The sequence below is a fragment of the Eimeria tenella genome, genomic scaffold (assembly GCF_000499545.2).
Source record: "Eimeria tenella Houghton genomic scaffold, Eth_scaff9, whole genome shotgun sequence".
Taxonomy (NCBI): Eukaryota; Apicomplexa; class Conoidasida; order Eucoccidiorida; family Eimeriidae; genus Eimeria; species Eimeria tenella.
This window is the reverse complement of record NW_013543465.1, coordinates 317,557-344,663: the sequence shown is the minus strand read 5'-3', so window position 1 is coordinate 344,663 and position 27,107 is coordinate 317,557. Positions and strand designations below refer to the sequence as shown.

Genomic DNA, 27,107 nt, shown 5'->3' with positions numbered 1-27,107 from the left:
CTCCACCTGATCCGCCGGGCGCGCTGCTGGGGTGTACGTACACCCCGGCCTGGAGCCGCAACTCCACCTGATCCACCGGCCGTCTCGCGCGCGAGAGGTCGAACCATTTTTCATCATTTAGGGCTGCTAAGGACTTAAAAGCGCACTCTTTGGATTATTTTCGAAATTAATTTCGAAAGAAACACAAACTTCTCAACTCGAGCTTCCAAACAAACGCAAACTCTCCGCCGTTTTCGAAGTCACGGCGGAGCGCCTTCTTCGGCGAACGCATGCAAACAAACCTTCATATTCCTCCTCTGTTTCCCTCTTTTGTTCTTTTATTTCAACTAATTTGTTCTTTTCCCTTTATTTATATTTGTATTTCCATTTCCTGGGAGCTTCCGCAAACTTCTCCACTTTTCCTGCTCTGCGGAGTGCATGCATGCGCAGCTGTACCGACACTGCTGCTGCTGCAGCAGCTTTTCCGAAAAACAAATTTCAACCACAAGTGCCTTTTCTTCAACTCCTCGATATATATATATACATATATAGATACATATATATATATTTATATTTACATTTACATTTACATTTCTTTTTATTTTTATTTTGGAATACTTTTTGTATTTTTGCGCATTTGTGAACTCTTCATATTATGCGCATCACGCCGAGTTGCACTTATTTGGGCTTTCTTTATACATCAATATAAATATATATATTTATATTTATATATATTTATTTATATTTAGGTATTTATATACTTTGCAACACTTCCTATACATAGGCATATATATATATCTGAGAGCAAATGCATGCATGCAAGCTTTTCCAAACAAGACAATGACACGCAGCTGTACAGACACTGTACACAGATCCGCAGCAGCACGAAATAAAAGCCAGCAGCAGCAGCAGCAACCCGCTGCTGCTACCGCCGCTGCAGCTGCGCCCCCTGCCTGCTGCTGCAGCAGCTAGCGCTGCCGTTGCTGCTGCTGCTGCTGCTTCTGTTGCGGTTGTGGCTGCTGCTGCTGCTGCTCCCGTTCCTGCTGCCGCTGCCGCTGCTGCTGCTGCTCCTGCTGCTGTCGCTCCCGTTTCTCTTGCTGCTGCTGCTGCAGCAGCACCACTGGGGTGTACGTACACCCCACGGCCGCGTCAGCGGCAACGGTGACCTAGCAGCTGCAGCAGCAGCTCCTTAGTGAGCGGCCTCAGCACTTCAGGGTTTAGGCGGATCTGTGACAGCCACAAACCCTTGCAAACCGTAAACCCCAAATTTTACACCCTAAACCCTAAACCCTAAACTTTAAACCCCAGCGCTAAACCCTCGGCTCTGCCTCTCCGCCTCTCGACGCCCAATCGCGCCCAGGCCACCCGCCACCCCGGCGGCCCGCCGCGCGCCCAACCCGCAAGCCCTAAACCCTAAACCCTAAACCCTAAACCCTCACCTCTTCGTCGTGCAGGGCCAAGAAGTCGAGAGAAAGTTCCTTGAGCTCAAATATGCTCAACTGGTCTGCTGCTGAAAGAAGCTGCACCGCCGACTGAATGCACATTGCTGCTCGAAGTCTTTTGATGCAAAGCAGCTTCAGGCGTTCGACGCAAACCTGCAGCAAACCCTAAACCCTAAACCCTAGACCCTAAAACCCTAATCCATAAACCCTAAACCCGCGAGGCGGCGACACGCGCCGCCAGCACTGCGCACGCAACGCTTTCGGGGGTTTAGCGTTTCGCGCAACAACAACAGCAGTGCGACTTTGCTGACGCAGCGGCAGAAGCAGCAGCAGCAATAGCAGTACCAGCAGGAGCAGCAGCAGGAGCAGCAGCAGGAGCAGCAGGAGCAACTAAGAAAGCTGCCGCGAAGTCACTTCGGAAACCAGTCCGCAGTCGCAACAACAGCACTAAGACAAGCAGTAGCAGCAGCAGCAACGGCAAATGCAGCAGCAAAGGCAGCAGCAGCAGCAACTGCAGCAGCTAGCGCAGCAGCGGAAGTAGCAGCAGCAGCAGCAAAAGCAGCAGCAACACCCACTCGTTCTGCTGCTACCATCAGCTCCACCAAGACAGGCCAAGAGAGACCAGCGGGGAGAAAATCCGTGTGGAGGTAATCGAGCAGGGCCGCAAATACCTAAACCCCAAACCCCAATCCCTAAACCCTAAACCCTAAACCCTCCACCCCACAGCCTCAACCCTAAACCCTCGGTCTTCAGCCCTACTACCTGAACAGTGAAGCTACTGGTCGTCGAAACGAGAACTCAACATGCCCTCAACCCTGAACCCTAAACCCTAGGTCCTAGACCCAGAACCCTAAACCCTAAACCCTAAACCCTAAACCCTAAACCCTGACTGCCGAGCTCTCACTTCGTGCCGAATGCCCTCAATGGGTATGGGTTTGTTTTCTCTGTCGTTGGCCTCTTTCAGCCCTCCAAAGAACAAAGCGCGAAAGTGTTCTGACCTGCAGACAAACCCCAAACCCTAAACCCTGAACCCTGAAACCTAAACCCTAAACCCTAAGCCCCCTCGCGAAAACCCCCACAAGAGACATGCACAGACCCCAAACCCCGCCCGCAGCGGCTTTCACATAACTACTGCTTCGGCGGCTAGCGGCTGAGAACAAGGAACTTAGGGTTTAGGGTTTAGGGTTTAGGGATTACCTGCATGCAAGTAGGGCTCTGGACGAGCGCATGATTTTGCCTTCAACCAAAAAGGCCGCATCGGAAAGAGGAGTTGGGCCTTGAAGAGACAGCAGGTTGCTGAGGAGCGTCGAGGGGGGTGGGGAGAGAGGGTCTGCAGCAAACAACGATTTAGGGTCTAGGGTTAGGGTTTAGGGTTTGGGCCTCGGACGCCCAGAGCCCTTCTGCTGCGCGGGCCCCGCCCCGCGAGGGTTTAGGGTTTGGCGCGCTGGGGGGCGGCCGCGGGCGCGGCGCGCGGCCCGAGGGTTTGGCACCTAGGGTTTGGGGTTTAGGGTTTAGGGTTTACCCAAGGGAAACCTGTAGAAGTCGCTCAAAACCTCCCTCCCGTCGTAACCCCCAAACACCACAAAACTGTTTTTAAAAATAACCCCCACCATTGAGCTGCGGCCCGAAGGCAGCAGCCGCCCGCCGTCGATGTAGCGCCACTCGTACGTTTCTGCGCAAACCCTAAACCCTAAACCCTAAACCCTAGGCGCTAAACCCTACGCCCTAAACCCTGCGCCCTAAACCCTGAAGGGGGGACTTCTGTCCAGGCTACTGAGTTCCCACTCGCACAGTGGAGAAATGCAAGAAACATAGTCGAGAGGCAGACGCGAAACCTTCAGCCTTCAACCCTAAACCCTAAACCCTAAACACTAAACTCTAAACCCTGATGGGTTCCTGGCAAGCGGAGAGGTTTGAAGCTTGCTACCTCAAGAATTCAGACTGATGGTTTAGGGTTTGTGCGCGTTGGTGAAACCTAAGGGGGCCTGAAGTCACTGCTGGGGTACAGCCTTCACCTGGCCCGCTAGGGTTTACAGTTTAGGGTTTAGGGTTTAGGGTTTACCGAGGTCGAGTTCATAAAAGTCGTTCAGCCTCTCGTGTCCTGAATATCCCCCAAAGGCGAAAAGCTTTCCGTCTTTGGCGCAAGCAGCATGAAAGTAGCGAGCAGCAGGGCCCCCAGTGTTCTTGCTGCTGCTGCTGCTGCTGCTGCTGCTGCTGCTGCTGTTGCTGTTGCTGCTGCTGCTGTACGCTGTGTACGGGCGACCGCCGCCGCCGCATCCGCCGTTGTTGCTGCAGTAGCAGCAACCCCCGCTGCTGCTGCTGCTGCTGCTGGGGCCGGCGCTGCGTCTCTGCTGCAGCGGCTGCACTGCCACCGAAGGAGCAGCAGCAGCAGCAGTTGCTGCTGCTGCTGCTGCGTCTGCTTCGCTAGCGCCGCTAGCAGCAGTGGGGGGCCCCCAGCAGCAAAACTGGCCGGGCTGGGGGGCCCCCCTGGGGGGCCCACTGAACGTTGTAATAACAGTCCATACTTCGGTTATCAAATCAAATCTGCATGCAAACCCTAAACCCTAAACCCTAAACCCTAAACCCTAAACCTTAGTTTGGGGCGTAGGGGCACACGCGGCAGGGAGTGGGTCTTGCTTTGTCTGCAGAATCAACGAAGGCTTAGGGTTTAGGGCCGAGGGTTTAGGGTTTAGGGTTTGCAGCTAACCTAAAAAGGTCGCTCAATCGCTCCACGCCGTTGTAGCCACCAAAGAGGTACAGTCCTTGCTGCATCCGCACCAAACCCTAAACCCTAAACCCTAAACCCTAACTAGTGTTTCCACCGCTAGCACTCCGGAGTTGGGGGTTTGCTGCGTGGAGCGTTCCTGCAACCTGCGGCCCCTGGCGGTGCTTGTGAGGGTGTAGGGCACGGCGCGGAACCCCAAACTAGGGTTTAGGGTTTAGGGTTTGGGGTTTACCTCGTGCATGGCGGAGGCCGGGCAGCTGCGCCCCGAGGGTATAAGCCCTCGCTGGCTTATGGGACTCCACATTAGGGTTTGGGGATTAAATTCATTTAAGTCATTTAACCAGTTGCTGCCGTCGTAGCCCCCGAACAGCAAAATCGAGGGTTTCAGAGAATTCGCAGCTGCCACGTACCTGCAACAAACCCTAAACCCTAAACCCTAAACCCTAAACCCTAGGAGCTTGGCGCTGCTGCCAGGAGGGTGCAGCGCCCCACCCAGCTTGCGCGGCGTTGGGGTCAAGGGTTTGGGGTTTACTTTCGAGAAAACCCTTAACCCTAAACCCTAAACCCTAGGCGATTGCAGGCGGTGCTGCAGCCCTTGACTCGACGAACGAACCCTCCATAAATCCAAGTCCAGCTACCGGTTAGGGTTTAGGGTTTAGGGTTTAGTGTTTAGGGCTTACCCGAATCTGGGAGAAGGCTTCATGCCCCAGTGCGGGACCTCGGTCCATTCTTCCTTCTCTGCAGATCTCAAACCCTAAACCCTAAGCCCTAAACCCTAAGCCCTAGCCCCTCAACACTGAGCCCCAAACCCTAGGGGTTCGAGGCAGCGGGGCGCCGCATGTGCGCGCAGCGCAGCCGCCGGGCCCCCAACCCGCAGCGTTCGCCGCAAACCCTAAACCCCAAATTAGGGTTTACCGAGATCAAAAGCGTGCAAGTCGTTCAGCCAGTGAGTCCCCGAATAACCTCCAAAAATAAACATCTTCGAGCCTAAGACAACAGCGCCGTTGCTTTCGCGGGGGCTGGGGCAGCCGGGGGCTTTGATCTCGCGCCAGCGAGACGTGCCTGCGCAAACCCTAAACCCTAAACCCTAAACCCTAAATCCTAGGCCCGAGCCCGTACTCCCCAACCCTAAACCCTGCTGCTGCCGCCCACAAACCCGAAGCTCCAAACTGCGAAGCACGCTAGCTCTCTGTCAGTTGAGGCGGGCCGACGCCTGCAGGCCCAGCGCTTAGGGTTTAGGGTCTAGGGTTTAGGGTTTACTGAAATCAAACTTGAACAGGTTCCCCAGGCGAGACAAACCCCCGTAACCCCCAAAAACGAACAAACAGTTCTTATAGACACAAGAGGCTGCGCCGCTGCGGCGCTCAGGGATCAAATTGCCCAAAACCTGCAGCAGCAGCAGCAGCAGCAGCAGCGATGGCTGCAGCAGGAAAAGAACGCGGGACGTGCGGGCAGCAGCTGCTGCTGGGCCAACACACAGTGCAGCAGCAGCAGCAGCAGTTCGCAGACAGTAGGTCACACGAGAAGGCCGCATGCCACAACATACTGAAACCCTAAACCCTAAACCCTAAACCCTAAACCCTAGTTCGATGCTTACCTCTATGACTTCCCAGCCCCTGCTGTATGTAGCAGATTGCGAGGGGCGAGTTTTGGTTGAGGGCCCTCCTGCTGCTGCATCGGTTCCCTGGTGCTGCTGTTGCTGCTGCTGCTGCATCTGCTGCTGTTGCTGCTGCTGCTGCTGTTGCTGGAGCTGTAGCAGCTGCTCGTGCTGCGGCGCCGACAGCTGCCTGTGCTGCTGCTGCTGCTGCCGCTGCTGCTGCCAGTCTTGCTGCTGCCTATCTTCACGTTGTCTGTATGAGGCTGAACTTTGCTGCGGAAGGACACACCCCGGCCGCTGCTGCTGCTGCTGCTGCTTCGAGTGCCGCTGCTCCTCCTGCTGCTGGAGGCGCTGCTGTTGCAGCTGCTGCTGCTCCTGTTGCAGCTGCTGCTGCTGCTGCTGACCGTCTCGCCCGTGCATTCTGTACAAGGGGGCTGGTGGGACGGCGCCACTGCTGCTGCTGCTCCTGCTGCTGCTGCTCCTGCTGCTGCTGCTCCTGCTGCTGCTGCACAAGTTACCACTGTCAGACATGCAACAGCTCTCGTTGCTGCTGAAGCTATTGCCTTTGTTTCTCCCGCTGCGATGCGTTTTGCTGCTGTTGCTGCTGCTGCTGCCGCTGCTGCTGCTGCTGCACCGGCAGCACCAGTGGGCAGTGTTGCTGCTGCAGTCACTCTGCAGCCCTTGAGGCCTTCTCTAGGGCTTAGGGTTTAGGGTTTAGGGTTTAGGGTTTAGCATTTAGGGTTTAAGCCGCGGAATCCAACAGCGACGCTGACGGAAGATGCCGAACGCAGACTACGCCGGCCCCCCTGGTCCCCCGTCTAACCCCAGCTTTAAACCCTAAACCCTAAACCCTAAACCCTAAACCCTAAACCCTAGCCCTCTTCACTTCGGCCTATTTGCTCCAAACGTTTTGTCTCAGTGCAACTTCTTAAAAACGAAAGCGAGGGTTTAGGGTTTAGGGTTTAGGCTGTCGCGCGCCAACGGTCCACCTCGGGGGCTTTGGCAGCCTGGCAGCAGTTAGGGTTTACCGCAAACCCGAAACCCTAAACCCTACAACCTGAATCCCAGTGCGGAAACCCGAAAAACAGCTATTTACACAACGCAAAACCCTAAAGCACTGAACCCTAAACCCCAAACCCTAAACCCTAACTCTTCTGCTTGCAAACCCTCAGAAACAACAAACCACCAAGGGTTTAGCGAGGGTTCAGGACTTTAAGGGTTTTCACTCCTGAGGAGCTAGGGTTTAGGAAAGCTGTTAAAGGGAACTCAGCCAAACACAGGCACTCGGGAGGTTTAGTAACCCTAAAACCTAAACCCTAAACCCTAAACCCCCTCCGTGGGGTGGCCTACTTTGCAGGCCAATAACCCCACATAGAGCTGTGGGGTAGGCTTTAAACCCCAAACCCTAAACCCTAGAGCTAAACCCTCAACCCTAAAGCATAGCCTTAAGTTCCAAATCCCAAACTCTAACCCTAAACCCTGAACCCTAAACCCTAAGCCGCACCCTAAACCCTAAACCCGGTGCACGGCCTTTTGGCCAGCCACTACCCCGGGTGTGAACCCTAAACCCTAAACCCTAAACCCTAAGCCCTAAATCCTTTGCACGGCTCTGTGGCTAGCCATTACCTCATGTGTGCACCCTAAACCCTAAACCCTCGGGCACTGTGAGCCGGACAGCTGAGGGTTTAGGGTTTGAGCAGGCTGGCTCCGCATTCAAAAGGTCAATAGCCACGGGCTTTATGACTCTAAACCCTAAACCCTAAACCCTAAACCCTAGACTCAAGCACTTGTGTGCTTGAACCTTGAACTCTAGGCTACAGGCCCTTGAGGACCGAAACCAAAACCCCAAACCCTAAACCCTAAACCCTCGGTCGTAAACCCTACGCCCTGAGAGCCTTGCGCCGTTTCAGGAAAATTTGCCAACTGGAGTTGAGGGAGTTCCTCGTTTTCAAAGCCCGAGTTGAGGGTTTTGGGTCAAGACAAGGGTTTAAAAACACAAACAAGGGTTTGGGAAAGCAACAAAAGGGTTTAGAGATTTCAAAAGGGCTTCGGGTTTACAGAAAAGCGCCGACTATAGACAACAGTCAACGCCCCTGACAAACCGTCACGACTCGGGTTTGGACGAGGGTTTAGGGTTTGGACGAGGGTTTAAGATTTGGACAAGGGTTTAGGGTTTAGACGAGGCTCATGTTGTGTTTGCTCACATCTACAATCCGCTTGCCGCACATCCAGCAGCGGCCGTTTACGTGGGCGCTGCAGACAAACCCTAAACCCTTAACCCTAAACCCTAAACCCTAAACCCTAAACCCTAGAGTAACACAGCAAACGCCCCAAACCCTAAACCCTAAACCCTAAACCCTGAACCCTAACCTACCACGGAGCGCAGTACTTTCCCTTCATGTGCAGCGCGGTCTTGCAGATTTTGCACTTAGACCCCACAATCACCAACCTGAAAACAACAAACCCTAAACCCTAAACCCTAAACCCTAAAGCGTAGTTGCTGGTGAAGCAGCAGAAAGCAAGGTTGGAATGAAACCCCTACTCGTGACCCTAAGCCCCAAACCGTGAACCCTCGGATGCAGCTGCGAAACCCTAAACCCTAAACCCTAAACCCTAATCCCCAAATCCTAATCCTATATCGCTGACTTGTCCTTTTTCGTCGCTTTTTCAATGAGTTTATTGACGCCCACTATGCGCTTTGACCCTGAATTGCACGCAGCAAACCCTAAACCCTAAACCCTAAACCCTAAACCCTAATCCCTAAACCGTGTGAAGCCCTGTCCAAAGACACCCATGCATTGCCTAGCACCACCTCTTGAAAGCCCAAAGAACTAAACCCTAAACCCTAATCCCTACACCCTAAACCCTACCTTCTTTGACGTCGGGCGTCACGAGCTTTGTGAACTTGGCTTCACACTTATCGCAGGGCATTTCTTACGATGACTAAAACCCTAAACCCTAAACCCTAAACCCTCAGCCGCCAAAGAGACAGCGTCCCTCGACTGAGAACTCCACAAGAGGCGGACGAGAAGCGCAGCGCAAAGCGCCGCAGGTGCGGCTCTTAAACCCTAAACCCTAAACCGTAAACCCTCGAGGCGGAGAGGAAGCAGGGTTTAGGGTTTGGGGCTGGGGTTTTTCCAGGTTTGCTGTTAAGGCTTCCGAAGCTGTCGAGAGGGCCTGAGACGTCGGCTGCTGCGAAAAACCCTAAACCCTAAACCTTAAACCTTAAACCCTCGTCCGCGGAGCCGAACACTGCAGAGGAAGGCAGCTTAGGGCCCCCCTGGCGGCGGCTCGCGCGTGCGAGTCTACTGGAGGAAAAGAATTGCTTTTAAGACGAGGGTTTTGAGAAAAGCGAATCAAAAAGAGTAAAGTTGTTTAAAGATAAGCAGCAGCAGCAGCAGCAGCAGCTGCTGCTGCTGCTGCTGCTGCTGCTGCTGCGCAGGGCCCCGGTTCTGGGCTGGTGCGCGTGCGGCGGGCGGCCGCGCGTCTGGCGCGACTTCGAGTTTGAAAAGTGTCGCTTTTTGTGTTTTAAATAAAAGAAAAGAAAAGAAATGAAATGAAATGAAATTGGCATTTGTTGATCAGCTCGAGATTGTGCGATCGAGGTGGCTGTACACCCCAAGTGCGCAGGTAGCGGCGGCCGACCGGCTCGCGGGTTGCGGTGTAAGCGCGCGCCGGATTCGAGGGTTTAGGGTTTAGGGTTTAGGGTTTAGGGTTTAAATTAAATCTTTTATTCCGTGCACTGTGAACCGCCCTTGCATCTGCGAGATCATTGCCGCTTCCCGCGGCGTGCGGCCCCGCAACCCCGAAAGTCCAAACCCCAAAGCCCAAACCCTAAACCCTAAACCCTCGCCATGCAGCGCGCAGGAGGCCTCGGGGGGGCCCCCCAGGGGCCCCGCAGGCGGGTCGAAAGGCCCGGACTGACTGCAGATGAAATAGAAGAAGTCCGCGAGGCTTTTTCTCTCTTCGACACTGACGGCAGCGGAACTGTAGACCCTAAAGAACTCAAAGCCGCCATGCAAACCCTAGGGTTTGAGTCCAAAAACCCTTCGGTGTTTCAGATGATAGCGGAGCTCGACAGAGACGGGGGGGGCCCCGTCGACTTCGAGGAGTTCCTCGACGCCATCACCGCCAAACTCGTAAACCCTAAACCCTAAACCCTAAACCCTGGGGAGGAGCGGGCTCCGCACGCGGCTTCTGAAGCCTGTGTGCAGCAAGCGCTCCTCGCTGAGCCCTAAACCCTGAGGCTGCCCAAACCCTGAACCGCAAACCCTAAACCCTAAACCGCAAAGCCTAAACCCTAAGCCGCAAACCCTAAACCCTAAACCCTAAATCGTGGTTTGCGCGCAGGGCGACAAGGAGAGTCGCGAGGGGATTCAGAAGATCTTCAACTTGTTCGACGACGACAAGACGGGGTCCATAACTCTCAAGAACTTGAAAAGAGTGGCGAGAGAACTTGGCGAGGGTTTGAGTGAAGAGGAGTTGCGGGAAATGCTGGAAAGAGCGGACTCCAACGGAGACGGAGAGATTTCCTTCGAGGACTTCTACGCCATCATGACCAAAAAGGCCTTCCCCTAAACCCTATTTTAGGGTTTGCGCAAACCCTGAATTAGGGTTTGCTCAAACCCTAAATTAGGGTTTGTCCAAACCCTAGATTAGGGTTTGCCCAAACGCCCGCAGTTGGGGTTTGCGCGTTGTGGAAAGGGCGGACTCCAACGGAGGCGGAGAGATTTCCTTCGAGGACTTCTACGCCATCATGACCAAAAAGACCTTCCCCCAAACCCTAAATTAGGGTTTGCCCAAACGCCCTCAATTACGGTTTGCGCCAAACGCGCGCCTCGGGGGCTCCCGCGACAGACGCGGCACTGATGCGCGAACTCCTCCTTAATTAAGCCTTCCGGCATTGCCCGAAGCCCTCAATTAGGGTTTCCAAACCCTAATTCAGGGTTTGGCCCCAGATCCGAGGGCTTCTTGTTTTCGGAGGGTGCACGCGGAACCAAACTCCGATGGCGACGTCGCGTATGTGACTGCGATCACAGCCATTTCCCCTAAACCCTAAATCAGGGTTTAGGGTTTGATGCGAAGGGATAGGGTTCGGGAAACAGGGCTTCTGCCCGCTTGCGAGAAAAGTCGCGGCGGCCTTCCCGACCCGCCCAAGGAGATGCAATGAGGGTTTAGGGTTTAGGGTTTACAGCGCCTGCGTGGGCTTTAGGTGGCCCCTGTGCTAAACCCTAACTTAGGGTTTACACGGGCTTGACGAACTGGGGCCGCCGCCTTGCGGCCTGAAGAGTGTTTAGGGTTTAGCTTCAAGGTGCTGCAGAGGCAGCAGCTGCTGCTGCAGGGGGAGAGAGCAGGTGGTGCTGCTGCAATGCTTCCAGCAGCAGCAACAGCTGCTGCTGCTGCTGCTGTTCTGGATTCTTTCCGGCAGCGGCTGCTTCAGACTGCAGCAGCAGCAACAGCAGCAGGAGCTGCCGCTGCGGGCCGCAGCAGCAGCAGCAGCGGCTTCTGCAGACTGCAGCAGCAGCGACCGCTGCAGCAGCTGCTGCAGGCCGCAGCAGCAGCAGCCGCTGCAGCGGCTGCTGCAGGCCGCAGCAGCAGCAACCGCTGCAGCAGCAGCTGCAGGCCGCAGCAGCAACTGCAGCAGCAACAGCTGCAGCGGGGAGCAGCTGCAGCAGCAGCAGCAGATTGGTTTTTCTCGTTTCTACAGCCATTTGTATTTTGTCAGTTCCGGCGGTGGCTGCTTCCCGGCTAGCTAGCTACTTAGGGAAAGTCATCTTTACAGGTAGCTAGCCAGCTAGCTAGCTAGCTGGTTAGCTAGCTGGCTAGCTAGCTAGCTAGCCAGCAGGCCAGAAGTCGGCATCACAGTTGCGCTGGGCCTGGGCCTACTAAATAATAGATATGGCTGCGTAGCTAGCCAGTCAGCGGAATGGCTGGCTAGCTAGCTAGCTGGCTAGCTAGATAGCTAGCTAGCTGGCTGGCTAGCTAGCTAGCCATTCCGCTGGTCAGCTATTTGGAACGTAGCCTCATTTATAGCATAGCTAGCTAGCTGACTAGCCAGCAAATTGGCTAGATAGCTAGCTAGCTAGCTAGCTAGCTGGCTAGCTAGCCAGTCAGCTAGCCAGCCCCTGCAGGTATTGTGGGTTGAGACGGCTAGCCCCTAAACCCTAAATTCTAAGGACTATGCAGAGCACGTTTAGGGTTTGGGGTTTAGGGTTTAGGGTTTCGAGGAATCCGAAGCAAGCAAGCTTTACACCCCTAAAAGTCTAGGCCCTAAACCCTAGAGTGAAGCCGCCAATTCTCAAACCCTAAACCCTAGGGTTTAGGGTTTGAGAACTGGTGAAGCAGCCGGAGCTGGCAAGGATTTGGCAAGCCCTAGGATTAGGGTTTAGGGTTTAGGGTTTAGCGCGGGGGAGCGCAGCCCCCCACACTGGAGGAAGGGGTGGCGGTGAAGGCTGCGAGGCGCACACCAAACAAGGGTTTAGGGTTTAGGGTTTAGGGTTTGGCTTCAGGGACTGCGTGCCTTTCTCGGGGCCAGCTGGGCAACTGACGCGTTGTCAGCTGCACAATTAGCGTTTAGGGTTTAGGGTTTGGCGTGTCTAGGGTTTAGATTTGGCGTGTTCAGGGTTTAGGGTTTAGGGTTTGGCGTCTGGGCTTTGGCCTTTTCAGGGTCTAGGGTTTAGGGTTTGGGGAGTTGCGGGTTCAGCGTGTGGCGTGCTAAATGTTCGGACTTCAGACCTGGCCCCTCGAAAGCCTAGGGTTTAGGGTTTAGGGTTTGCGTACATTCGTAGCCCGCGCAGCACTGCACATGCAAACAGCGGCCGTCGGGAAGAGCAGCAAAAGCGCGGCTGCCAATTCGCCGCGCGCACTGCGGGCAGGCTCTGCAGCCCCAAACCACAAACCCTAAACCCTAAACCCTAAACCCTAGATTCTGGGGGAGCGCGCTGAGGAGGGCCCAGAAGGGCGCCGAAGCGGGGAGCCAAATGGGCACAGCAGCAGGCGAAGGGGCGCTGGGCAGCAATTAGGGTTTAGGGTTTAGGGTTTAGAGGGTTTAGGGTTTGGGGTTTAAAGGGTTTAGGGTTTACGTTTCCTGGGTGATCTCGATCCACTTGCTTTTTTCTGCTGCTGCCTGCGTGTAGACAGTGAGGTAGTCTGCGCTGCAGAGCTTCTCGTGAACTGCTGCTGCTGCTGCTGCGTTTTGCTGCTGCTGCAGCGACACACGAATGAAGGGAGACAGCTGCTGCAGCAGCAAACCCCCCGGCAGCAGCCCAAACACAGAGCGCAGCGAGAGACACGGCGCGCCTGCATGCCGCTGCAGCAGCAGCAAAGCGTTCTGCAAGTAAAAGTCTGCTGCTGTTGCTGCTGCAGGCGCTGCTGCTGCTGCTGCTGTAGGCGCTGCTGCTGCTGCTGCTGCTGCTGGGGCAGCAGCGCTGGCTGCTGTTGCTGCTGCTGCCCCCTCTCCCGCCAAAGTTGCCTTGCCTAAGCCTTCATCTGTCGGCGCTGCGGCAGATGCTGCTGTTGCTGCTGCTGTTGCTGTTGCTGCTGCTGGTGTTGCTCCTGGTGTTGCTGCTGCTGTTGCTGCTGCTGTTGCTGTTGCGTCGGCTGAGGCTTCCCTCCAGCAATTAAGCAAGACCTGAAGCGCACACCTGCAGGCGCTAAACCCTAAACCCTAAACCCCAAGCCTTCCAGTGCTGACAGTAAGGTCTGAGGGTTTAGGGTTTGGTGTTTTGGCGGCCTAGGGTTTGCCCGAGGGTTTGGGGTTACCTTGAGCAACAAAAGCAGCAGCCCGCAAGAGCGCTTGTTGGCTGCAGCCGCAAAACACAGACCCTAAGCCCTAAACCCTAAAGCTGGGCGGCCACAGGGCTCTTCTAGTTGTTAGGGTTTAGGGTTTAGGGTTTAGGGTTTGAACTTTCGTGCTTCACTGGAGCTCAAACCTCCCCCTCGCCCTACCTGCGTAGACCTGCTGCTGCTGTTGCTGCTTCTGTTGCTGCTGCTGCTGTTGCTGCTGCTGCTCTTGCTGCTGCTGCTCTTGCTGCTGCTGCTCTTGCTGCTGCCGCTGCTGCTGCTGCGCCTTTGCAATTGGGATTCGCCACAGCTCTTCGTTTTTTTTCATCTCTTCATACTCGGTTTGCTGCAGCTGCAGCAGCAGCGGCAGCAGCTGCTGCTCTGCTGCAGCACAGTAGCGTTCTGCTGCTGCAATGTCTTTTCTTTCTTTCACAAAGCAAAGCAACGCCGACCTGCATGCGCCCAGAAGTCTAGGGTTTAGGGTTTAGGGTTTGGGGCTTGGTAGCTGCGGAGCCAGAGGGGCGCAACAGAGCAAGGGTTTAGGGTCTAGGGTTTGGGGTTTTGCAGCTCACTCGTGTTCTCCCGCTTTCCCGTGCAGTATGGCCTTTTCCTCTACCAACTCCGAGCCTGCCACCTGCAGCAGCAGCAGCAGCAGCAACAACAACAGCAACATAAGAGAACGACAGCTCTTCCAGCACCAGGGTTTGGGATCGAGGGTTTAGGGTTTAGGGTTTACTTTCTTAAGAAGGCTCTGGACATCGTAGCTGCTCTGCTGCTCCAGGAATCGCCGTAGCTGACTGCGCTGCTCTTCTGCTGCTGCTGCTGCTGCTGTCGCTGCTGCGGGTGTTGCTGCTGCTGCTGCTGCTGCTGCTGTCCCTGTTGCTGGCACGGCTGCTGGCGCTGCTGCGGCTGCTGCTGCTGCTGCCAGCGCTGAGCACACAGGCACACTTTGGGGACTACTGTAAGTTGTTAGGGTTTAAGGTTTAGGGTTTAGGGTTTAGGGTTCAGGGTTTAGAGCTCAGACTGAGGAGGAGCGGTTTACTGGCAGCTTGAGGGTTTACGATTTAGGTTTTAGGGTTTAGGGCGTAGAGTTCAAAATGGCATTGAAGGGAAATAGCAAAGAAAAAAATACCGAACAAAAAACGGGCGCTCCCACCAAACCCTAAACCCTAAACCCTAAACCCTGATTTGTGCACCTCGATCAATGTAGATGGAGGCTAACTCCGTTTCTATTTGAGGGTCGTGCAGCAAACCCTGCAGCAGCAAATGCTCCAGGTAGAGCTCCCGCAGCTGCTGCTGCAGCTGCTTCTGCTGCGGCGGGAGCTGCTGCAGCAGCTGCAGCACCTCAGCAGCAGGCAGCGGGCTGCAGCTCTTCTGCATGAAAAGCTCTATCGCTGCACACCAAAACAAACCCTAAACCCTAAACCCTAAACCCTAAACCCTAAACCCTAAGCGCTAACCAGCTGGCGAGCCTGGCCACCTGCGAGTTAGGGTTTAGGGTTTAGGGTTTGTCTCACTCTTCCTTGGATTCTCAAGCAGCACGAGAGGAGCAAAGCGCCGCAGCAACGCTGCCTGCTGCTGTTGCTGCTGCTGCTGCTGCTCCTGCTGTTGCTGCTGTTGCTCCTGCTGTTGCTGCTGCTGCTGCTGCTGCTGCACCACCTGCTGCAGAATCAGCAGCATCTGATCCGAAGGGGACAATGCGGTTTCTGCCTTTGCCGGAGAGCCTGCAGAGTCTGCATGCAAAACAAACCCTAAACCCTAAACTCTAAACCCTAAACCCTCGCGAAATAACGCAAGGGGGAGGCGGGAAAGGGCCAAAAGAAGCAGCAACAACAGCAGCAAAAGCAGCAAAAGGAGACATGCCTTGCTGCTGCTGCGTCAGGAGCTCAAGGGCCTCTTCAGTTTGCCCACAGTGCTGCAGAGACACAGCAGCACAACCACTCCGAAATAAGGGTTTAGGGTTTAGGGTTTGGGGCTCAGTCTTGCAGCTAGCGCTGGGCATTCGGGCGCGGACTGGCTTGGATACGCTGCAGCAGTTTTTGAGGCTGAGACTCTGCTGAGGGTTTAGGGCTTAGGGTTTAAGGTTTGCAGCAGACCTTAAACCCAAAACCCTAAGCTGAGGGTTTAGGGTTTAGGGTTTGAAGCAAACCTGCAACAACGCAGCTAGGGCATCTGTGCGGCCCAAATACAGCAAAAATAAACGGCAGTCTTCCACACTGCAAGTGCACCCCAGGAACTGCTCCTCTCGCTGCTGCTGCTGCTGCTGCTGCTGCTGCTGCTGCTGCAGAGCTTCCGGAGGAAGCAGCAGCTGCTGCCACCGAGGGTCATCTGCTTCTACCTACACCAAACACACCTTCAACACTAAACCCTAGAAAAAAACCCAAACCACAAACCCTAGACTCAAACCCTAACCCTAAACCTTAGGGCCAGCCCTAAGGAAAATACACAGAGGGTCCCCAAGCGCCCAAATTGAGGGTTTAGGGTTTGAGGGTTTAGGGTTTGGGTTGAGGGCTTAGAGGACTTACGAGGAGCTTGAGAAGAATCGTGTCAATGGCCTCCAGAAGCAAAAGCTGCTTTTGCCTGTCTTCAGAGGCCCCAGCAGCAGCAGCAGCAGCAGCAATGCTGCTGCTTTTGCTGCTGCTGCTGCTGCTGCTGCTGATGCTGAACTTGCAGTAACCGTTGTAGTCCGAGCGCAGCAGCTGCCTCTGCTTCAGCAGGAAAGAGCAAAGGGCGCTGTTGGCAATCTGCACGCACCCCAAACCCTAAACCCTAAACCCTACACCCTACACCCTAAACCCTTAGCCTAAAGCCTAGGCTCTAAACCCTAAACCCTAAACCCTCAAGGCGAGGCTTTGACGCTCGCGAACCTCCCCGCCTTGCTTGCCAGTCTAGCAGCAGCTGAAGTGGCATTTCTCCGATTGAAATCTGGAGTCGAGGGTTTAGGGTTAAGGGACTAGGGTTTACGAATTAGGGGCTAGGGTTTGCAGCTAGGGCTTGCCTCTAGCAAGACTTCTTGAGACGCATTTGCCTGGCCTGGGGTTTCCGTGGACTTTCTATCTTTCACCAAAGTGTCCGTCACTGATCGCAAGCTCCAAAACCTAAACCCTAAACCCTAAGCCCCAAACCCTGGAGGAACCGCAACTCTGGGGTGCACCGGCACGCCGTAGCAGCAGCAGTCAGCGCCCTAAACCCTAAACCCTAAACCCTAAACCCCAAGGCCTAAGCCCTCAACAAAGCCTGCACTTATCGCGCCCTATACCCTAATCCCTACGCCTCCAGCGCCCTCCTAACCCCTAAACCCTAAACCCTAAACCCTAAACCCTACCGAACTCAGCCAGTCCGCGTGGGGGAGGCACCAGGGAAGGCGGCGTGGAGGCGAAGAGTTCTTTGGTCTCTTCCAGCAAAGGCATTTGCAGCCACGAGGGCCACACTCGCCGCCAGAAAGCTGCGCTCACAAACCCTAAACCCTAAACCCTAAACCCTAGACCCTAGACCCTGAGAACAGCTCTGCCAGGCCGCGCTTGAGGCGGCCTGTTCGCCGCCGGCGGCCCCCGTGGGGCTCACTGACGCGGGCGCCCCTTGCCGCTGCAGGCCCTTTTGCCTAGGGTTTAGGGTTTAAGGTTTAGGGTTTAGGGTTTAGGGATTAGAAGTCACCAAGCAAATGACCCAGGTCCAGGGGCGCATGTGCAAAGTGCTGAAAAGCTGCAGAGAAATTCAAAGAGCTGAAACGGCTCCAGCCGGCCAGCAGGTGGAATTGGCCCAGCTCCTCCGCCTGCACGCAAACCCTAAGCCCTAAATCCTAAACCCTAAACCCTAGTTTCAAACCACAAATTCTAAACCCTCATGTCTAGGTTCTGGATGGTGGAACAAACCCTAAAATCAAATCCGCTTCTGCCTCTGCTGCTACTGCTGCTGTAGTCTACGGTGGAGGGCGAAAAGAAACAAACACAAACACAAAGCCTAAACCCTAAACCCTAAACCCTAAACCCTTCGCTCTGATTTCTCGTAAGAAGGGCTCAAAGGTAAATCGCAGAAACAGCGTCGTCGAGTTCTTCTTAGGGTTTAGAATGAAGAACTTCGGTCTAAGAGTTAGGGCCCCTGGCATAAAATTTAGGGTTTAGAGCTTAGGGTTTAGGGTTTACGCGTCTGGGGTCGTTTACGGGGAAGTTAGCGTTGAGCTGATCCAGCGCATCGGCGACGCGGCCGGCCATAAGCAGTTTCCAGAGCTGCAGACAAACCCTAAACCCTAAACCCTAAACCCTAAACCCTAAGCCCTAAACCCTAAACCCTAAACCCTAAACCCTAGGCCTTAAACCTTAAACCCTGAAGCGTCGCTGTAGCTGGCAGTTACCTGGTGTTTGAAAGGCACGGGCAGCAGCACCTGGAGCGTGTTGGCAGCAGCAACAATAATAGGGTTTTTGTGCTGCTGCTGCTGCTGCTGCTGCTGCTGCTGCTTCGTAAGAAGGGGAGCAGCAGCAACAATTGGTGCAGCAAGACACACTTGCTGCAGCAGCAGCAGCGCCGGGCTGCTCCAGTTGCTGGCCCAGACGCGGCCGCCCCTTTCGAGGGCCACGAGGTAGGGGCCCGAGGCCGCTGCACGCCAAATTAGGGTTTAGGGTTTAGGGTTTAGGGTTTGGGGGGGGAAAGAAAACGAAGGAATGGAGAAGAAGGGACGCCTTGGAGCAGCAAATGAAGCAGCAAAAGGAGCAGAAAATGAAGCAGCAAATGGAGCAGCAAAAGGAGCAGCAAAAGGAGACGAAAAAGAAAGAGACGAACCTGCTGCAGCAGTGTCTTTGGGCAGCAGCAAAGTGCTGCGGTTTGCTGGCAGCAAAGTTTGGAGACAAATGGAAATCAAAAGGCCCTGGTCTCCCCGCAGCAGCAGCTCAGAGGCCCCCAGGGGGCAAAAGAGGAAGCAGCAGGAACTCGCTAAATTAGGGTTTGGCACTTTCAGCCCAAACAGGTCTTGCGCCGCGCTGCATGCACCGAAACCCCAACAACTCCCCCTTGCTGCTGCTGCTGCTGCTGCTGCTGCTGCTTCTCCGCCTTCTCTATTCGAAGCCAAATCTGCGGGCCCCGGAATTCGTCCCGCAGCAATGCCCGGGGAGAAACGGTCCCCATCGAGGGTTTAGGGTTTAGGGTTCGGGGTTTAGGGTTTGGCGTTTAGGGTTTGCTTGCGCGGCTGCTGCACTCTGCTGCTTCACGGGCGAGCCGCGCCCCGAGAGGCCTTCGCAGAGGCCGCGGCAGGCCAGCAGCAGAGGCCCCCGAGGGTTTAGGGTTTAGGGTTTAGGGTTTACTTGGTTTCGGGGTCGAGGACGAGGTATTCGTGGTGGGTGGCGAGAAGAAGTTTGTTGTTGAAAGAAAAGATCTGGAAAATATCTTTAATTGGATTTAAAGGAACTTCTTTGGCCAAGACGAAGTCCACGCTGCGGTGTACGTACACCCGGACCAAACCCTTAAACCCCACATACACCGCAGCCAAACCCTCGAGGGTTTCTGCTGCAGCAACGGCGGCGCAAGAGGCCCCTGCAGCAGCAGCAACTTCGCATTCAAATGAATTTAATTTTATTTATTTATTTATTTATTTATTTATTTATTTATTTTCAATTAATTAATTAATTAATTTGGTGTTTTTTCTTTGCTTTGGTTCCACGCGCGCGCGGTTCTTGCTGCGTGTTTGGGCTTGGTGCAAACCCTAAACCCTAAACCCTAAACCCTAAACCCTAAACTTTACGCCCTGCAGCCCAAACCCTAGCAGCAAATGGAGAGCAAACAAATCAGCTAATTCGTTGGGTGATTGAAACTTAAATGGATAAATAATTTAAATAAATAAGCAAATAATAATAAATACATTTAAAAAATTAAAAAGGATTAAAATTTATAATTAGGAAAAAACCCTCACCTTTTGTTAACACATGGCCGGGAGAGTCCAGAGAAAAAGGCAGAAGGTACACGTAGCCGTCTGCTCAAAACACCCCTAAACCCTAAACCCTAAACCCTAAACCCTACACCCTACACCCCCTGTCCTGGTGTGCGAGTGTTTCGTCAAAGGACCTAGACCCTAAACCCTAAACCCTTCGCGTGGTGCGGTTTTCTATTTCAAGCCGCACACTTCTGGGTCCGAAGTCCTAAACCCCTTACCCTACGCCCTAAACCCTAAACCCTAAACCCTAAACCCTCACCTGAGACAGCCACTACAACGGAAATGCGTTCAATTAGCGCCACGGACTGCACAGGCTTTTTGGTGGGAAGCTGCAGCTTGGCGGTGACGGTGGCTGTGGCCTGAATGCCCGCCTCAAACCCAAAACCCTAAACCCTAAACCCTAAACCCTAACATGAAACCCTAAACCTAGACTGACACCCATGGGCTGCCCCGTCGGCAAACGCCGCCAACGGTGCAAGCCGTAGACGCAGCGCTTAACAGCCCTAAACCCTAAACCCTAGGCCCTACCCGCAAACCCTAAACCCTAAACCCTAAACCCTAGGCTGACCTCCACTGCATCCTCCTCCAAGGGCCCAAGCGCTACCCGCAGCACTAAACCCTTTTCGCATCCCACGAAAACCCCCGACTGAAATGCTGCTAAACACTGAATTGCTTCTTGCTGCTGCAGCTGCAGCAGGGGCAGCGCCCGGAAAGGATCCATTCTAGGGTTTAGGGTTTAGGGTTCAGGGTTTAGGGTTTTGGGGCTCAGGGGTTCGGGGAACCCGCTGCCTGCCTAGGGTTGGAGGCGAAATAAACGAAAGACAAACCCTAAACCCTAAACCCTAAACCCTCAACCCTAGGCAGAAACATCGCAGGCCGCGGGCCTTTGAGTCTCACTCGTCCTCTTGACCTCTAAACCCTAAACCCCATACCCTAAACCCTAAACCCTTAACCCCAGGTACAAAAAAAAGAGAAGGCAGGAGAAGAATCATCAGCGCCGTTGAGACCGGAGGGGGCCCTACCCTGGCTGACGACAAACCCTAATCCCTAAACCCTAAACCCTAAATCCAAAGCGACCAATCCACATACTTTCAAAAATAAACCCTTAACCCTAAACCCTAAACTCTAAAGGCTTACACGCTCACAGCCAACTCCGTGGGAGGGGCTGCCGACAGGGGGCCCCCCGTGGTGATCAGTTGGGAAGCCCTAAGGTCTAAACCCGAAACCCTAAACCCTAAACCCTAAACCCTAAACCTTAAACCCTAGATTATCCTTTTAAAAATGTTTTTCACTGAATTTTTCAAAGGCCCAACGACTGCAACGTCATGCCCAGACATGACTGAGTACCCCACAAACCCTAAACCTTAAACCCTAAACCCTAAATTCTGAAGCCGACGCCCCTTCTGTCGGCGCGTCAGTGACCCGCCCCAAAACCCTACGCCCTAAACCCTAAACCCTAAACCCTAAACCCTGAACGCAGTTTTTAGGTCCCCTTCCTGAAGAAAACGAAGACAGCAGCAGAGCCCGTCCCTCGTCTTTTACAAACCCTAAACCCTAAACCCTGCAGCTAGCCATGGCTAGCCGCAGGTAGTTTTGCTAGCTTTAGCTAGCTGTAGCTCGCTGCTCGCGCCGCCACCTAGCCAGCTAGTTACCTAGCTAGCTAGCTAGCTAGCTAGCTAGCTAGCTAGCGACGGCTACACAGTGACTTGCAGAAGCCCCACGCTGAGCCTAGAAGGCACGCACAGCCGGCAGTTTCGAGCAAGGGTTTAGGGTTTAGGGTTTAGCGTTTAGGGTTCATTAGGGCGCAGCTGGCAAAGACTGCTGCCAACGCGGGTATGGCCATATCTGGCTAGCTGCAGCTAGCCCCAGCTAGCCCCAGCTAGCTACAGCTAGCTGCAGTTAGCTACAGCTAGCCACAGCTAGCCACAGCTAGATATAGTGAGCTCTAAGCTAGGGCTGTGGCAGCTGACAAGGAAAGCCAAAACCCAAATCGTATCTTTTAGCAAAGAGAAGAAAGCAGGCCCCTGGATGCACTGGCTAGCTAGCTAGCTAGCTAGCTAGCTGGCTAGCTAGCTAGTTATCTAGGTGGCTAACTAGCTGCGTTGCTGGACCGCACCGGGCTAACCGGCTACCTAGCAGCCAGCTAGCTAGCCAGCTAGCTAGCTATCTAGCCAGCTGGGGAGCCAGCTAGCTAGCTAGCTAGCTGGTGAACAATCAGGGGAGGCAGCAAAAGACAAAGAGGAGGCAGAAAGAAATTAAAAAAAAAGAATACGAAATGGGCATTGCGAGGCTCGAACTCGCGACCTTGGGATTATGAGACCCACGCGCTACCGACTGCGCCAAACGCCCGAAGGGACTACCTAACCCTAAACCCTAAACCCTAAACCCTCCCTGAGCGCGGAATGGTGGGCGCTGCGGGCTCAGGTTAAGGACAAGACTGCTGCTGCCTCTTGGGCGCTGTGGACAGATGCAAAAACTAGGTCTGCGAAGAGTTACGGGATAGGGTTTAGGGCTTGAACTTTAGGGTTTAGCATTTAGGGTTTAGGGTTTAGAATTTTCGCCCACAAGCGTCGGGCGTTTGGCGCAGTCGGTAGCGCGTGGGTCTCATAATCCCAAGGTCGCGAGTTCGAGCCTCGCAATGCCCACTCGCAAAGTTTGGGTTTAGGGTCTCGATTTTAGGGTTTAGGGTTTAGGGTTTGGGGTGTAGGCTGTTGCGTCGGGTTGGGGGTTTAGGGGCTAGGGTTTACGATGCTAAAGCCTGCAGTGCAGTAGCTCTCGTGGGGAGTCGTCAGCAAAAAACAAAATAAACAAAAATTAAAGGTTTAGGGTTTAGGGCTTAGGAGCTGAGCTCCTTCTTTTTGTGCTGCAGCACCAGCGCCTTGAGCCTTTCTGTCTCGCGCTTTCTCTCTGCTTCTTCACCCTGCAACATTTGCTGCTCTATTTGCTGCTGCGGCTGCGGCTGCTGCAGCGGCTGCTGCGGCTGCTGCGGCTGCTGCTGCTGCTCTTGTTTCTGTTGTTTTTGTTCTTGCTGCTGCTGCAGCGTTTGCTGTTCTTCGGTCTCTGCCTGCTTCTGCTGCTGCCGCTTCTCTAGCTCTTGTTTTTGCTCTTGCTGCTCCAGCAGCAATTGCTGCTGTTGCTGCTGTTGCTGCTGCCACTGCTCTTGTTGTTGCTGCTGCTGCTGCAGCTGTTGCTGCTGCGGCCCTCGCTGCAGCTGCTGCGGCGCGAAGGGCCGCTGCTCTCCCAGCCTCCGAGCTTGCTTCTGCAGCCGCAGCAGAAGCTGTTTCCGTTGCTGCTGCAGCTGCCGCTGCAACAAATCCATCGTGTCATGTTGGTGCAGCTGCTGCTGCTGCATCTGTTGCCGCTGCTGCTGCTGCTGCTGGGATGCTGCTGCGCTGCTGCCTGCAGAAGTGTTTGCTGCAGGCTGCTGGCTGCCACCCTGTGGAGTCCTGCAGCGCGAAATGCTGCGGCTATTGTTGCTGCTGTTGCTGCCGTTGCTGCTGGTGCTGCTGCGGCTGCTGTTGCTGCTGATCCTGCTGTTGCTGGTGTCATTGTCACTGCTGCTCTCGCTGTACCGTTGCCGGTTGCTGCTGCTGCTGCTGTTCCTGCTGCTGCTGCTGCTGCTCCATTCGACGTCTGAAGAGTCCTTTGAGTCTCCAATATAAAAATAACGGGCCCTTCTTCTGAAGCCCCCTGAGGGTGGAGCTGCTGGTGGTGTTACTGCTGCTGCTGCTGCTGTTGCTGCTGCTGCCTCAGCAGAAGAGCAGCACTGCCCTGCAGCAAAAGGGACGAAGGTAGTGGATGGACAGCTCGCTGCGGTGTCAGCAGTGCCACCGCTCGGGAAGCTGCTGTTGCTGCAGTTGCTGCTGCTGCTGCTGCACTCTGGCAGCAGCAGGTTGCTGCTGCTCTTCCGCTTAACGAGCTTCCCAATCACAGCTTCTGTCCCCTGAGCAGCAGCAGCAGCTGCCTGCCTTCGGGCGAGGCATTTGGGGCAGCAGCAGCTGCCAGTTTGTTGGCAGTCGTTGCAGCCCTGCTGCTGCTGCTGCTGCTGCTGCTGCAGCTGATGTTGCGGGTGATTTTCTTGGGGCGGTTCGTGCTGCGGATGGCTTTCCGTCTGCTGCTGCTTGCCCAGCCGCTGCTGCTGCTGCTGCTCCACCGAAAAGGGACTTTGAGTGCTGCTGCTGCTGCACTCAGGAGACACAGGAGACACAGTTATAGGAGAAGACCGCAGCAGCAGCTCGCGGCGGAAGTGCCGACGACGGAGAGCCCTACGCTCCTGTTGCTGCTGCTGCTCTTGTTGTTGTTGCTGCTGCTGCTGCTGCTGCTTGGACTCTTGCTGCTGCTGCCGCTTCATCTGAGCCCGCTGTGACTGCTGTTGCTGCTGCTGCTTCCCACTGAGGGAGCAATAGGGAGCGATGCTGCTCTCGGAAATGGAGCGCTCGGTGGGGCTGTCCTCTATTTGCTGCTGCAGCTGCTTCTGCTGCTGCTGTTGCTGCTGCTGCTGCTGCTGCGTTACACGGAAAGGCCTGGAGATAAGACCAAGGAGCAGCCACAGAGAGCTGGAGACAAGGCGCAGCAACTGTGACAGAAGAGCAGCAGCAGCAGCAGCAGCAGCAAGCATGGAAAGCCACCAAAGCCTCAAACACTCCTGCTGCTGCTCATATGGCAAAAGCGTAGCTGAGTGGCGCTGCTGCTGTTGCTGCTGCAGTTTTTGGGGCTGCTGCTGCGGCTGATGCCGCTGTTGTTGCTGCTGATCATTCTGCGGCTGCTGCTGGTCGTGCTGCTGCTGCTGCTTCCGGTGCAGTGGGTTTTCAGGCACCAGAGCCAAATCGGGCAGGAGCAGCAGCAGCAGCTGTGACCAGTTCTTCTTCGTTGTAGCTCCGGAAGCAGCAGCAGCAGCAGCAGCAGCAGCAGGCTGTCTGCCGCTCCGAACTGCAGCAGCTGCTTCGCAGCGATGAGAATAACCCCACAGATTCTGAGTCGCAGTGTGAGGTGTATGTACACCGCAGGAGTTGAGGGCGTCGATGGCGCTGCTCCCGTGGAGGTAAAGGAGCCGCAGCTGCTGCTCCTGCACCAGCAGCAGCAGCAGCAGCAGCAGCAGCAACAGCTGCAGCAGCAGGGGAGAGCTCAGCCGGTTGTACACCCATCGAAGACCTCTAATTGCCGCCCTGAAGTTCCAATGGCCCCCACACCTCTTCACGCCGCTGTTGCTGCCGCTGTTGCTGCTGCTGCTGTTGCTGCTGCTGCTGCCGTTGTTGCTGCTGCTGCTGTTGATGCTGCTGCTACTGTTGCTGCAGTCAGTGCAAGCAGAGTTAAGCGCTGCTTGAGAAGCCATTGCCTGAGGAGCTGCTGCTGCACCAGCAGCAGCAGTCTAGAGGGAGCTCCAAAGGGAATGGCTGGAGGTTAGCTTTGAGCAGCAATAGGTGCTGCTGGTGAGTGCTGGACGCTGCTGCGGCAGCTTCTGTCGTTGTCTTCTGCTCAAATTGGGGTTTGGAAGCTAGGGATTAGGGTTTAGGGCTTGGGGTTTGCGGCATTCATTTAGTTGTTAGCGCTGGGTGTGTGAGTCGCCGTGGGGCGCGCGGGCTGCAGCACCATCGGCCAGTGTCTGCGGCAAAATGCCAAGACCTAAAACCTAAACCCTAAACCCTAAACCCTTAAAGAGAACCCTGGGCACTAAACGCGTAAAGATATACAGAGCCACTGCGCAGCGGCGTTGCAGCAAAGAGCACGAGCCAGCAGCACAAACCCGCAGTCCTGGGCCCTAACACCTTCGAAAGAAATAAAACAAAGGATAAATAATAAACAACAAATTCGAAAATAAGGAAACAAATTTAAAAGGCGGCAAAATGCAGTGTAAAGCAACCAAAAGGCTGGGCGGCAGCAGTCCCGCAGTGACCTCAGCTCGCACAGGTTCAGGAAGCACCGCAAAATGGAGCCTTTTCGTTCCCTTTGCTTCTCCAATCAGCTCTTAGACGACAAATAAAATAAAATCAAAACCATTTTAGCGAATTCAAGGGCTAAAAACCCCCTATTTTTGGGGGTAACGACTGCAGGTGGCGGACGCGATGTGCACACTGGTCAAATGCAGCGTTATTGGCGTGTCTGCACACGAATTGAAACGTCTTTATCTTCAGGAGAAGAAGTCTATTTATTTTCTTCCTTAACTTTATTCCAATTTATTTTCAATGTCGTTTCGCCTTGTCTGCCGCTTTGTTCCTCTCTTCGTGGCCGTGGAGTGCATTCGCAATGCTCGGTATGCAAACCCTAAACCCTAGATGCTAAACCCTAAACCCTAAACGCCAAACCCTAAAACCTAGACTCTGAATATCCCGCAAGGCCTACCTTTTTGTGTAATTTCCAGCTTGAGTAGATTTACAAAAGCGATGTGATACAGACAAACGAAGTTTTGCAATGAATGATATCCGAGCAGCCTGGCCGGCAGCGTGCTCTCAGTCTATCTGCACTAATAACTCTAAAAGCATTACAAAAAGCCTCAAAGGAGAAAACTGAACAAAAGAAAAGGGAAAAAAGAACCTAAGGAAGAAAAAGCCAACTGGGCATTGCGAGGCTCGAACTCGCGACCTTGGGATTATGAGACCCACGCGCTACCGACTGCGCCAAACGCCCCTCTCGGGCATCGAAAGCGCTCATCCAAAACCCTAATTCTAAATCCTAGACCCTCAAAACCTCTCATTCCAAACCCTAATTTTCATCCCCAGAGCCTCTCCAGTGGGCGCTAAATAGCTTTAGTATACATCAAATCGAATATTTGAAATCCTGAGAAAGCACTAATGTGTGGGTTCAACAGGCTCGTGTCGATTTGTGCGGAACATGATTATTCGTCAACTATTATTTCAACAGATCTTTCGAAAGTACAATTCTTCCAACTTAGGTCATTTTCAAACAAGAATATATATGCAATTTTCTCCAGTTATGCTTCTAGTGTAGTTTCCTAAAGCCAAATAAACCAAATTCGTCAAATTGCGGTTGTACACATGCATTTCAGAAACAGAAGCTCTTTTCTTGTTAAAAAGCTTGAATTTTAGAAGAACCAAAAAGAAAATGAATTCCTTCGAGCCAATCCAAGCACTACCGTCCTTCGCGATCTCGAATACTGCCTGTAGCTGCGGGTCTTAGTTGCTGCACAGCAGCTAGCATTTGTCACGTCGATTTGAGATCAACTCTTGCATTCATTCAAATCGTCATGGGTTCACTAAATATTTCTGAGATATAAATGGGTGGGATACAGGGGAAAATGAACAGGGATTGCAAGAAAACGGCGTCAACAGCAAGAACAGGAGAGACGAAAGGTTTAATTCTTAAACTGCAGCATGCAATGTGCCCTAGTGCACAAATGAACCAGAAAATGGACTCGGCGAGCAGCAAGAGCAGCAGCAGCAGCAAGAGCAGCAGCAGCAGCAGCAAGAGCAGGGGCAGCGGCCACTGGACACGTTTCCGAAACTGGAAAAGAATCCCGGGTCATATCAGCGCATGTGTAGGAAAACAAAAATGAGATGAAAGGCACAATCTTCTGTACACGTGTCTACATACACCGACGCAATTTACGTGCATGCACAGAACATGTACATGCAGGCATAAATCAATAATCACGCACATGCACAAGCGCCTTTCTCCTTGAACTCGCAGTCTCAGGAGTGCAGCTTT

At 54.1% G+C, this 27,107-nt stretch overlaps 5 protein-coding genes across 5 annotated transcripts; 1 reads left to right on the top strand and 4 right to left on the bottom strand.

Annotated features, from left to right (window-relative positions):
* Positions 1-947: 947 nt before the first annotated feature.
* On the bottom strand, positions 948-6,163 carry ETH_00008770 (leucine zipper-like transcriptional regulator, putative; the record flags this gene model as incomplete). The annotated part of the gene is made up of 13 exons (XM_013378566.1): positions 948-1,145; positions 1,419-1,574; positions 1,997-2,092; positions 2,326-2,419; positions 2,619-2,751; positions 2,944-3,093; positions 3,484-3,965; positions 4,129-4,187; positions 4,379-4,556; positions 4,827-4,884; positions 5,062-5,208; positions 5,407-5,533; positions 5,744-6,163. The coding sequence occupies 13 exons, from the start codon at positions 6,161-6,163 to the stop codon at positions 948-950; spliced, it is 2,298 nt and encodes a 765-aa protein (XP_013234020.1).
* Positions 6,164-7,917: 1,754 nt separating this feature from the next.
* On the bottom strand, positions 7,918-8,674 carry ETH_00008765 (postsynaptic protein CRIPT, putative; the record flags this gene model as incomplete). The annotated part of the gene is made up of 4 exons (XM_013378565.1): positions 7,918-7,996; positions 8,118-8,192; positions 8,390-8,447; positions 8,614-8,674. The coding sequence occupies 4 exons, from the start codon at positions 8,672-8,674 to the stop codon at positions 7,918-7,920; spliced, it is 273 nt and encodes a 90-aa protein (XP_013234019.1).
* Positions 8,675-9,597: 923 nt separating this feature from the next.
* ETH_00008760 (caltractin, putative) lies at positions 9,598-10,321 on the top strand (the record flags this gene model as incomplete). The annotated part of the gene is made up of 2 exons (XM_013378564.1): positions 9,598-9,882; positions 10,094-10,321. 2 exons carry the CDS (start codon positions 9,598-9,600, stop codon positions 10,319-10,321), a joined length of 513 nt encoding a protein of 170 aa, XP_013234018.1.
* A 2,500-nt stretch (positions 10,322-12,821) lies between these two features.
* On the bottom strand, positions 12,822-20,166 carry ETH_00008755 (uncharacterized protein; the record flags this gene model as incomplete). Its single annotated transcript, XM_013378563.1, has 18 exons — positions 12,822-13,373; positions 13,505-13,545; positions 13,691-13,977; positions 14,098-14,159; positions 14,262-14,455; positions 14,722-14,919; positions 15,043-15,258; positions 15,743-15,863; positions 16,051-16,269; positions 16,846-16,970; positions 17,180-17,297; positions 17,668-17,751; positions 17,877-18,118; positions 18,302-18,498; positions 18,820-19,048; positions 19,425-19,484; positions 19,705-19,831; positions 20,014-20,166. The coding sequence occupies 18 exons, from the start codon at positions 20,164-20,166 to the stop codon at positions 12,822-12,824; spliced, it is 3,225 nt and encodes a 1,074-aa protein (XP_013234017.1).
* A 2,115-nt stretch (positions 20,167-22,281) lies between these two features.
* Positions 22,282-24,777, bottom strand: ETH_00008750 (uncharacterized protein; the record flags this gene model as incomplete). The annotated part of the gene is made up of 1 exon (XM_013378562.1): positions 22,282-24,777. The coding sequence occupies one exon, from the start codon at positions 24,775-24,777 to the stop codon at positions 22,282-22,284; it is 2,496 nt and encodes an 831-aa protein (XP_013234016.1).
* Positions 24,778-27,107: the final 2,330 nt, after the last annotated feature.